Below are 12,110 nucleotides of genomic sequence, written 5' to 3'. Positions count from 1 at the left end.
TGAATTACTGAAAGTGAAGGAAGTGAAGGGAGAACATTTAAGTTATATTTAGATTACTTTTTGTGACTCTACTTGAAAATATTTATTTAGCTTGAGGAAACAGAGGAATCCTCTGGAGGCAAATAATTCAATCTGGCAATTTGAAGACCAATTAAGGATTTCAGAAAACTCTTTCCCCTTATGGTTAAAAAATACGATCCAAAAGAAATATGCCAGAAAATTTGGTATTTTTTTAAATTAGCTTAATTCATTGATAACTTTTTTTAGTTCATAATTAAAGAGGCTATATTTATATTTGATCCTTCACTTCAAGCTTAAAAGTTTACATTTTAGGCTATGGATGCCTAACATTGAAACAGAATCAGGTGGCTTTATTTCATATTGGAATTTAAATGTCATGTCATTAACTTTAAAAAAATGATCAGGTTTTAAAAATAATAACTTACATGCATCAAGTTTTCACTACTAGTTTCTTTAACCTTTATCTAGATGAGAATTTTGAGAGTCTGATAGATTCTGTGTGTCTCTTCTCATCAGAGGCAATTCTGTGCTTATTTGTAAACTAGACATCTCAACTATGAAAAAAAAACAAACCTCTTAATTCTGGAGAAACTTGAAACACTGTAGTGAAACACAGGAGTATCTTAGCATTGATTTTATTTTTTTTGCAACAAGCATTTTGAAAGGGTATTTTCATATGAGAGTAAACAAAAAGCTAATGTGTGCCAATAAGTATTTGTCATTCAATCTCACACCATCAAGTATATCACCTGCAGATATCAGTGGGAAAAAAAGTGCGAAGGAAAAGAGTGGATTTACACAAACAGACTTACATCTGCCGCGAGTGTGTATACTCACAATCACATACTAGCATGCCACCACTGTTTACAGTCTAGGAAAGCTGAGAGTTCAATGAGATGAGTAATCAAATGCCCAGCATATGTTGTTTTTGCATTGTTTATGTGACCAATCATTATTAAAATTTATCATCTTTTAATGCTATCAGTTTACCATAGTTAAAAAAGCAACATGCACCAGCAACAGAACAACAGACTCTCTCCTCAACAAAAACAGGTTCCATTTAGAGCAATATTGGAACCAGGGCTTCACTGAAGAGAGAAGCAAATTCAATGAACTCACCATCGCATTGTGTTTCAGAATTCTTCCTCTGTTGCTCTATGGCTTGAGTGCTGAGGAAATGACCAAAAAAAAAAAAAAAAAAGAAAGAAAGAAAGAAAGAAAGAAAAAGAAAAAAAGATTGTGTATGTAATGTTCAGTCAAAAAAGTAAGGCACTGAAAGAACCATTGAAAATTTTGACATCTGTTTATCTGTTTATAGCTATGGCAAGATTACTCGTATTAATTCTTGTTTAAAATGCCATATGAAGGAAAGACATTTGTGCAAACAAGAGTCGTATTTGAATTGTAGATCATGTCTTCACCATCTGTGAGAGCTGATGGTGTTACAAAATTAATGTGTTAATGAAATCACAATAATTTCTCCAAAGTAATGGGTTCTGAAGCCGAGAATGACTATTTTTTGAACTTTGATGTCTAGTGATTTCCAGTTGGGAAAAGCTCTCAGCCTTTAATTAGTTCTGCAGCCCAACTTTAAAATAAATTTGGTGATGTCTCTCTTTTGCCAGGAGTAGATCTGAAGGGGGGGGAAAAGCCATAAAAACTTTTGGAAAACGTTCTCTTGGTGTTTGAAAAGTTGTTAAATAAGACTGCCTGCCAAGAAATGTCACCAAAAATTCTGACTACTGAGAGAGAGTGGGCAAACAGCTCAAAAAATAATTCTAGCTTGCTGCAACATCACAGGTTGGGAATAGCTAAACCTCACACAGACTTCATGACTAATTCCAAGTTTCCCCTTGGAAGCCAGACATAATGATGTTCAGTGCTATGTGTTATTGGTTAACACAGCACACCCCTTCCAACGGCATTATCCAACAGTCAATAGTGTAAAGTGACTTTGCATGAGGAGAATTTTAAGGGTCTATATTTCAAAGTCCACTGAACTTTCTGGAGAATTCTTCTCACCAAAACTATTTAGATTTGCATGTACAATGAGCCTCTTTGACCAGTGAAACTATGTGGGCAGGTATATGTACTCTTTTTTTTTGTTAGATCTACCTTAAAGTCATGCTTAAATGGGATAACACAGTTTCTTTTTCTTTTTTTAAAATAGAAGATGGTGGTAATTGCTATTCTGAAGAGTTCATATTTATAAAGCAATTCTGGCTTCCAAAGAGAAATTGTTTTACAAACATTTAAGAATTGTACCTTTTAGAAGGAAACACTTCCGCCTGTTTGAAAAATTATGATAACGTTTGAAAGAACCTTCATGTAAAACATGAAACGCTATCTACCAAAGGAAATCGTTTACCTTACTTTTTTCTTCTTTATTACTGTGTTGTAGGTATGTGACTGGTGTAAGCACATAAGACACACAAAAGAATACCTGGATTTTGGGGACGGGGAAAGAAGGCTTCAGTTCTGCAGTGCAAAATGTCTCAATCAGTACAAAATGGACATTTTCTACAAAGAGACACAGGCCAATCTTCCAGCTGGGCTGTGCAGCACATTACACCCTCCCATGGAAAATAAAGCAGAAGGCACTGGGGTGCAGCTGCTCACTCCAGACTCTTGGAATATCCCTCTAACAGATGCTCGCAGGAAGGCCCCCTCCCCGGCGGCTGCCGCTGGCCAAAGCCAGGGCCCTGGCCCATCGGTGTCCACCACCGTCTCTCCATCTGACACTGCCAACTGCTCTGTTACTAAAATCCCTACGCCAGTGCCCAAGTCCATGCCCATTAGCGAGACTCCAAACATCCCTCCTGTCTCCGTCCAGCCACCTGCTAGCATCGGGCCTCCCCTCGGCGTCCCGCCTCGCAGCCCTCCCATGGTGATGACCAACCGCGGCCCGGTACCGCTGCCCATCTTCATGGAACAGCAGATCATGCAGCAAATCCGCCCGCCCTTCATTCGCGGACCGCCGCACCACGCCTCCAACCCTAACAGCCCTCTCTCCAACCCCATGCTCCCCGGCATCGGGCCCCCACCCGGCGGCCCCAGGAACCTGGGCCCCACCTCCAGTCCCATGCACCGGCCCATGCTGTCGCCCCATATCCACCCCCCGACCACCCCGACCATGCCCGGGAACCCTCCGGGTCTGCTACCCCCGCCACCTCCGGGCGCGCCCTTGCCGAGTCTCCCCTTCCCGCCAGTGAGCATGATGCCAAATGGCCCGATGCCCGTGCCCCAGATGATGAATTTCGGGCTGCCGTCGCTCGCCCCGCTGGTGCCGCCCCCCACCTTGCTCGTGCCATACCCCGTGATCGTGCCCCTGCCCGTGCCCATCCCCATCCCTATTCCCATCCCTCACATCAATGATTCCAAACCCCCCAACGGATTTTCCAGCAACGGGGAGAACTTCATTCCGAGCGCCCCCGGCGACTCCTCGGCGGCAGGAGGCAAGCCTGGCGGACACTCCCTGTCCCCCCGGGACTCCAAGCAGGGCTCGTCCAAGTCCGCGGACTCACCGCCCGGCTGCTCCGGCCAGGCCCTGAGCTTGGCGCCCGCGGAGCACGGCCGGAGCGAGGTGGTGGACCTGACGCGGCGCGCCGGCAGCCCCCCGGGCGCGGGCGGCCAGCTCGGCTTCCCCGGCGTGCTGCAGGGCCCGCAGGACGGCGTCATCGACCTGACCGTGGGCCACCGGGCCCGGCTGCACAACGTGATCCACCGCGCGCTGCACGCGCACATCAAGGCGGAGCGCGAGCCGGGCGCCGCGGAGCGCAGGACCTGCGGCGGCTGCAGGGATGGCCACTGCAGCCCGCCCGCCGCCGGCGACCCGGGCCCTGGCGCGCCCGCGGGCCCCGAGGCCGCCGCGGCCTGCAATGTCATTGTGAACGGCACGCGCGGCGGCGCCGCCGAGGGCGCCAAGGGCGCGGAGCCGCCGCCTGAGCAGCCCCAGCCGCCGCCGCCTCCCGCGCCCCCCAAGAAGCTGCTGTCGCCGGAGGAGCCCGCGGTGAGCGAGCTGGAATCCGTCAAAGAGAACAACTGTGCTTCCAACTGCCACCTGGACGGGGAGGCGGCCAAAAAGCTGATGGGGGAGGAGGCCCTGGCGGGAGGCGACAAGTCAGACCCGAACCTTAATAACCCCGCGGACGAGGACCACGCGTATGCTCTGCGTATGCTGCCCAAGACGGGCTGCGTGATCCAGCCTGTGCCAAAACCCGCGGAGAAGACTGCCATGGCGCCGTGCATCATCTCCTCGCCCATGCTCAGCGCCGGGCCCGAGGACCTGGAGCCTCCGCTCAAAAGGAGGTGCCTCCGAATTAGAAATCAGAATAAGTAAAAGGTTTGTATGTACACTGGGGCTTTTCTCCACACGAGTCAGTGCACCCCTCCTTACTTCTTGCAGGGCAGAGGCACGCGAGAGAGTTGTATTGATAATCATGGTTTTACCTTACGTGTTTTACAGTACACCTTGTGTGGTCACACACTATCATCATCTTGATCCAACATCATTCCCATTTTACAGATGAGGAAACTGACTCACAGCATGTAAGTGCCATGCCCAGGGTCACTTACTTAAGGATAAAGCCAATCCTTGAGCCTGCATTGAAACACTATCTACTAATTACACTTTTATTATTAGCTCATCCCTGTAAGTAGAAGAGGATGTGGGGAGGAAGGAGAGATTACTTGGGACCAGTAAATGTTCAGTCATGAGGTTACAGGACTGTGCTAAAAGGCAAGCTGAGCCACTTCTTGGAGCTGGTAGAGTCACTGGCAGAATGTCCTAATTCACCAAATGCTCTCAATAACCAGGGGATTCCATTTGCACGATGAGAATAAAATCTAACCTTCTTACATGCTATGCCAACTGAACCCAGGCCACGAAGCCCCATTTGCCTGGTAGGGTGTTGGAGCAGCTCGTGTTCACGGGGTCTCTTCCTTCATTTGTCACCAACCAGCATTTCCCGGGGTGGGCCTCAAGCATCACTGACCAGCTTTGCTTTCTCCCCTTTTGGGGCTCATCAGCTCAGTGGGTGAGGTGCTCACCTCTCCAGGCAGTGGGAGGCTTTGACAGGGAAAAGGGCAACATCACCGAAGTGGGTGAGAGCACACATCTCTGCCCTCTGGCAGGGGAGGGTCCGGAATCCTGCTTAATACCAAGTGAACCATAAATAACGAGTCCAGAATTTCAGTAAGGGGGAGGGAAACTAGCCTGCATGGCTGCCCACTGTAGCCAGATGTGGCCTCATTTGTTTGATCCTCCCAACCATCCTGGTGGAATAAGCATCGTCTGCGTCTTACCAAGGAGGAAAATAAGGCTTGGAGATGTTGCCCAAATCAGAGCTGGTAAGTGAGGGAACCAGTATTCAACTCAGGCCTGCTGGATCCAGAGCCTGAGCGCTCTCCTCTGTCCAAAAGGACAGCAAACAGGCTAACGTTCTGCTGAAGTTTATCAACTATTTATGGAGAGGAAAGGAAGGGAAATGAATATTTACTGAGCACATAACTTATGCACAGCTCTTTCTGGGAGTTGGGGGTTACAAAGGTGAATATGGTGCAGTGCCTGCCCTCAAGGCACTTATAGTCTGGTGGAAATGTACACTGGGGAGGAAGGAGGCCTGGGTAGGAGAAGTGGACCTTCTAGGAAGAACAGTTGCTCACGTTGGTATGTGCAGGTCCTTCTCTAAGTGGTTTTCAGTAGTATTTATTTGGGTCAGGATCCATTTGGCAATTGTTAATTGTCTTCATTTTACCCATGAGGAAACTAAGACATAGAAATTAAGTAACTTGCCCAAGATTACCAAGTTAATAAGCAGCATTGAGATTCAAATGTAGGCTGTCTGACTCCAGGACTACATTTTCTTTGAACCACTGTAGGAGAATAGGTTAATTGGTCCCTTTATTACCCTACTTGATAAAATTCTTTTATCCACCTCAGTTGTCTTGGGGGAAAGTTCCTAGGCAAAAGCCAAGCCTACCTACCAACTTCTCTAAGTGTTTAGATGGTGTTTGTTTTTAGCGTGCTCAGCTTTTTTTTTCAGCAACAACAATGAAAAACCTAGAATACCAACCCATTACTCCACGGTAGGAAATATAGATGTGGACCAGAACACTTGATGTGGTGTGTCCAAACCATTGTCTCTAAGTCAGCATATTTACATGGGCACCTACCTCACTTATAGCCAGGAGTTTGCTTGGGAAGCTCAGAGCCAGTGAAAGGGGCCTTACTGGGTGGTGTGAGAAGGGTTTCTCAGCCACCACAGTCTGATGCTTCCTTTTCCACTGATGGCTTTGCCAGTAGGAGCAGAATACTAAAAATCAGTTCACCAATCCTTGATCTTATATCTGCAAGTTCTGCTCTCCAAAGACAGTCTCAGCCTTCTCATAGTCACCTCAATTGAAAATGCCCCTGATTTCTCTACCAGAGTAATTTAATCTGGTTGACAAAGCAGTAAGTCATGGGAAGATGTGGGACAAAAAAAAGTGATGGCCTTTAGAAAGCCAGAAAAGCATCAGGAATTGTAATTTTAAACACATTCTAGTGTCACTCATTCAAATGACATTAAAGGAAGAACGAGAGGGTGAAAGATTTTACTACCATTGCTAAAGTGAGAAGTGACCAGGTCAGGAGGAGTGTCACCAGTCCATAAGTAGTATAGGGTCAAAAGAATATAAAAGCATTAAATATATGATGGCTATTTGGATGATATATGTTTCTGAATAAAGAGTCAGGCTAGGGTCTTGTATGTGGACCAGAGTCATTACTAAAAATGTTAACCTGGCTTCAGTCATTTTCAGAAGATGCAATGATGAAATTGCCCATATCCCCCTGAGATTGGAAAATTCTGTTTATGATGGGTCCCGCAAGAAATTACAGCTTTTCTCTAAAGCCAGAGACCCTCAGGCTTTGCCAGCTACAGTGGGGTGACAAGGCGAGTGATTTAAGGTGGGGGAAGAACGCCTCTGCTCCACTAAATCGCATTGCCTCTTGCCCTCTGTAGTTCCGTGTCAGCTCACAGCACAGTCTCAACCTGCCGTAATTCACTCACATTCTCTGACCCTTCCTGATTTTCTGTGCACACGTGGTGCTGTTTTTCTTCTATGCCTTCAGAAACCCAGCCTATGCATATGGTTACGGAAACTGGAAATGCATCTGTTAAGTAAAGAACTGCATGGCTTTTGTGCCCTGACAGTGAACACTGTTTGGTGACAAGTTAAAGCCAAAGGGGAAAGCACTAAAAAAACAAAACCAAACCTGGGCTGAGTTGTGGTGGATGAGGCGCAGGTGAGTGATTTCTCCTTGTGCTTGTTGGTGACTCATTGTCAGTAACTTTCGTCTGGGTTCTTCATTTTCACTATGCCCACCATTTTCATACTGTATTACTATTTTTAAAAATCATTTAAAATAGATTCAAAGCAGACTGTGTCTTGAAATCAGTAATCCAGGCAGCTACAGTTACCTTCAAAGAAGTCATCATTTTTGCTAGTTCTTGGCAAATCACAGGGTTTTTTTTTTTTTTTCCATTTTGAAGTTATTCTGTTCCCAGTTACCTGACTTTATGCATTCTGGTTTGTTGATATGATTACAAGTGATTTAAATGAGCAGATATTTTCCTAGATGCAGAACCAATTAAGTTTAGTCGACGATTTTAAAAGGTTGGAAACTTCCTTTTATCTTCAACTTTTAAGATGCTTCTGTAAGCTGAAAAAAAAAATCCCCCCAAATAATAAGGGAAACAATGTATAAACATTTCCCAAACTGTTCTCTCCACAAAGAATTCCATTTATAAATGGAATACCCCTTTCTTTGTCTTTGCCTTTGAGCTTGGGGGATAGCTGTTTGTATTTGTACATTTTCTGAATTTCTACAGTTTACACTTGTTTATGGTACATTGGGGAGTTCAGAGTAACCATTTGCAAATGTTTGAAGATATTCAAAAGAAAATACCCCCCGCCTCCTTGATTTTCCAGGGAAATGACATCTTCTCTTTAAGTAAAATAATCAATGGAAAAAATGTGTACCATGAGTAACCCTTTCACCCTCACTTTTTCCATTCCCAAGGAGCGGCAAGACCAAGAACTTCCCACCTTTGTGACTCCCAAATTTCTTATGTGTTTTTAAAACCAGAAAGAAAATCCAAGAGTCTTGTCCCCGGCCCCCATTCTGAGATGCTTCCCTAGCCTCAGCAGCAAGAGTTCCTTCCACTTTTTGTTTTCTCTGGGAGAGCTGAAGAAGGGGGGCTGTAGTTTTGACTTTTTGGAGTTTAGAGTTTAATTATTAGTCTGGCCACGGAGCCACAATCCCAGAAAGGACTATTTCAAGAAGGGGGCAGGGGACTCGCCTCATTAGGAAAGCCGCAAGGGTGGAGGTGGCAGGTAATTTTTGCCAGTTTGGTTTCTCCAGCTGAGAAGTTTGAGAGGATTGGCTGCCTGCAAAGTCAAGTCCATGCAGTTGAAATGTGATTGTGGGTGCCGACTACGAAAGCAAGGAAAAGAGGAAAAACTGTGACTGAGAGGAGGACATCAGTACAAGTAGGGTGTGCTCAGATCCTCTGCCAGACTTGAGATTTTTAATGTTCTAATACTTGGTTATTGGAAACGTTCATTGGTGACGTAATCCCTGATGTTCAAGTTCTGCCTGTCTGTCAGGATGCAGATGGCTGCCCAGCTCTAGGTATAGGTTATTCAAAGAGCCAGCAGTGAGGAATGGCCAGGTCTGCGTCATGCGCACGTGTGAGTGGTGAGGACCTGAGAGAGTGCTTGCTGTGATCATTTGAGACTCATAGAGGAGAATTTTCTGGATGAACAGTGTCAAGGTTGGCCTTAGACACATCTCGTTCAGTGTTGCCAGGTCTCTTTTAACCTTTAGGACAAGGGGGTTGAAGGAGGGTTTTAATGTGCAGGCACCTGGCTTTAGATATTATTTCAATCAGATTATGATGGGATAGGAAATGACATATGTGACCGGGTGTTTAGTTATTTCAGATGTAGCCATAGCCTTCCATCTTCAGCAGGGCTGGGGCTAGGGTGAGGGAAGAGAAGTGCTTAGCGCGTGAGCTTTAGTGACCATCCTCAGGGTCAGGCAGTGCAGCGCGAGTCCTGGCCCTGATCTGCAGACCTCCCGATCTGTGTGTCAGCTCCCCGGAGCTGGTCTCCATAGACTTGTCCATGCATAGCCTTCAGCTGTTCCCTCTGGAATTTTGTGGAAAGTTTTATGTACTTGTGCGCAGAGGTGTTTTCTTGGGAGGAGCAGTCCATAGATTTTGGCTACAGGAAAAGTATGCCTTACATCTCTGAAAGATTATTTTATATTATCACCAAGCAATACCTGAGCAGAAGGACCCTTGCCTCAATAAGATTGCCTTAGTGACAAAATGCAAAGGGTGATAGACTTTTCTTCCAGTTACTATAACTTGTGAGTGCCTATGGGAAAGAAGAAAGGGGAAGCAAGGAAAGAAACAAGCTAGACACTTCCCCAGCACTTGGACTTTCAAAGTTTGTGCTGTATAGGCAGTTGCTGTCCTTCAGTGGAAAACCTTCTACCCTGCTGTTGAGGCCAAGGGAGGAGAATGGCTTGAGTCGGAGAAGTGGACAGATCAGTAAACACCAGGGCATTGGCATGGCCGTGTCTTGGAGCGCTACCAAGCCCCCTAGCTCCCTAGCGTGCTTCTTCACCTGGAGAGGGTGTGCTTGGAAAGGTGAAAGCATTCAACCAGCTACTAACAAGGCATTGCCCAGAAGGGTACTAGAAATAAGCTCCCTGTCTGGTTTCCAATGAATCACTCCCTTGCTGGCTCGAGCGACCTCCTGGGCATCCTGGTTCAATCATTTACACCTACCTTCATGCAGACAAGCATCACAGAGGGGCAGAGGTGTTTGAGGACCAAAATGCACTGCAGCCTGGAACACTTACCTCATGTAGTAGAACACCATCCACCACCAACACGCTGCCTTTTCCAGACTCTCTTGTTGAAGAGATTGTGTCAAAGGGACGGAGGGTGGCCATTCTGTTTTCCTTCACCCTATCCCACCCAGAATTATTTTGTATCCTTCAGTTGCTGGTTTAAATATACATGGATGCATGTTAAGGCAATGCATTCTGCATGTGTAAACTTTTTTTTTTTTTACAAATGCCTCAAAAACATAAAAGGAATTCATTTCAGAGAAACAAAGAAATTAGTTTAAAAGATAAACAACTTAGCACTGGCATCATCTAACAGGGTCCCATTCTCAAGGAAAAGGAGTAAATGCCATCTCAGATGCCAGCTTGCAATACTAACCACGGAGAGCTCTTCTCTAGATTTACGGATTTCCACAGCATTCTGCTTGAGAAAAGAGTAGGGTGGGGTCAGGATTGAGAATGTGCAGCCATCAGCAAGGAGGGGAAATGCACACACACAAATTATTTCAAGGGGGTCATTTAAAAGATTCTAGTGAAAATGACCAGAGCAAAAGCAAAGAACAATGAGAACAAAACTTTTAAAGCATCTTTTGTGCTTTAGAAAGCTCCTGAGTGGGGCTTCCCTGGTGGCGCAGTGGTTGAGAGTCCGCCTGCCGATGCAGGGGACGCGGGATCGTGCCCTGGTCCGGGAGGATCCCACATGCCGCGGAGCGGCTGGGCCCGTGAGCCATGGCCGCTGAGCCTGTACGTCCGGAGCCTGAGCCCCGCAACGGGAGAGGCCACAACAGTGAGAGGCGCGCGTACCGCCAAAAAAAAAAAAAAAAAAGCTCCTGAGTGTAATAAACATTCTTAAATTGGACACCATTCAAGTAGCTCCTGATATCCCTTAACTCTGAGCTCCTAGGACTGAGCTGTGGCCATAAGCAACAACATGCTTGTGCAATTTTACCAAACACACAAGTCTGAATAGAGAGAAGGGAACACGAGAGCAGAACTGCCTTTCCACGTGAGCGTGGGGTCAGGACTGGGTCAATCAAAGCTGTCCGGCACTCCCCGGCCTCATTCCATCCAGACAGTTGGCTGCAACGCTGGCTGTCTCATCAGTTCCCCCTTTGAACCTCTGCTTTGTTGTCTTTCTTCGATAGCAAGCTGTGTTTTGTTTTGGGTAAAAAGGGAAGTAAGAATGCGACAGAAGAACAGAAGGGAGAAACATACATTATGGACCCGTTGGATATGAAACATTGACCTAATGTCCAAAAAATGCAATTAAAAAGCATATCTCTCCCTCATTTGCATGGCTTATTTCCCCAGACATGTTTTTGGTATTGAAAATGAATGGTATTCCCATATAACATGTGTCTCAATTTGTAATGATATCCTCCTTGCAGCTGGCTTCGTTCTCCAACTGTTTCTAAGATGTTACTGTCTTAAATTTGAGCCAACCTACAATAACAAATTATCTAGAAGCAAAGTGGCTAAGTTGCATTTGGTGAGAGAAGGGGAAACCCTATATTTCGTCCTTCAACTCTTGTTTTGGAAATTCAGACCGTAGCATTATCTTTTTCTAAGGAAATCTATACACGCACACTTTAAAAATTGTGCCTATTGGGTGTTGTGAGAGCAAGAATGATCAGGTTTAAGTTTCTTTGCAAAGTTCTGCGTCCCATCAACAAGCCCTTTTGATATTTTAAACCCATATTTAGAGTAATTTCAAGATATTTGGAGCACATGTGGTTAAATGTAAAACTTTGTCATTACGATTTGTTAGATGCTTATACTTTAAATATTTATAAGCCATTTTTAAGTACTTTATCCAAAAGCTTTCTCCCACTAGAATACTATAATTGAGTGGTATCTGAGCATCATCTGAGCATCCAGTAGATACAGGGTGAAGTCACTGCAGCATGCATGCACGTTCTTCCTGCTTTTCTGGTTTTAATTCAAATGTTGTTTTTAGTAGATTCAGCTTATTTTTTAAATGTATAAAAAGTCATAAACAGGATGGGTTGTCTGTGATTTTTTAAAGAATTACCAAGTCCCCCAAAGGTAAAATGTTCAACTTGAATCATGTTGATTCCTACCTCGTTTTCTTATCCTAAGAGTAATTAGTAAAACTTTCCACTAGAGTGTTGGATCTGTGTCCGGAGGAACTTAAAGTGTCATGTTGTTCCTCCAAAATATCTTA

General features: G+C 45.3%; 1 protein-coding gene across 4 annotated transcripts in view; it reads left to right on the top strand.

Annotated features, from left to right (window-relative positions):
* The window catches only part of SOBP (sine oculis binding protein homolog), a 161,096-nt gene that overhangs the window by 137,937 nt on the left and 11,049 nt on the right, over positions 1-12,110 (top strand). For 3 of the 4 annotated variants that reach the window (XM_032651664.1, XM_032651665.1, XM_032651661.1), the window contains one exon: positions 2,423-4,363. In XM_032651664.1, the coding sequence (XP_032507555.1) occupies positions 2,423-4,360 (1,938 nt within the window). In that variant the 3' untranslated portion in view covers positions 4,361-4,363. Of the gene's footprint in view, positions 1-2,422; positions 4,364-4,486; positions 4,680-12,110 lie in introns of those variants that run through there. The other variant, XM_032651663.1, reaches the window with a different exon arrangement.

The sequence above is a fragment of the Phocoena sinus genome, chromosome 12 (assembly GCF_008692025.1).
Source record: "Phocoena sinus isolate mPhoSin1 chromosome 12, mPhoSin1.pri, whole genome shotgun sequence".
Classification (NCBI taxonomy): domain Eukaryota; kingdom Metazoa; phylum Chordata; class Mammalia; order Artiodactyla; family Phocoenidae; genus Phocoena; species Phocoena sinus.
This window is presented reverse-complemented; position numbering and strand designations above follow the sequence as displayed.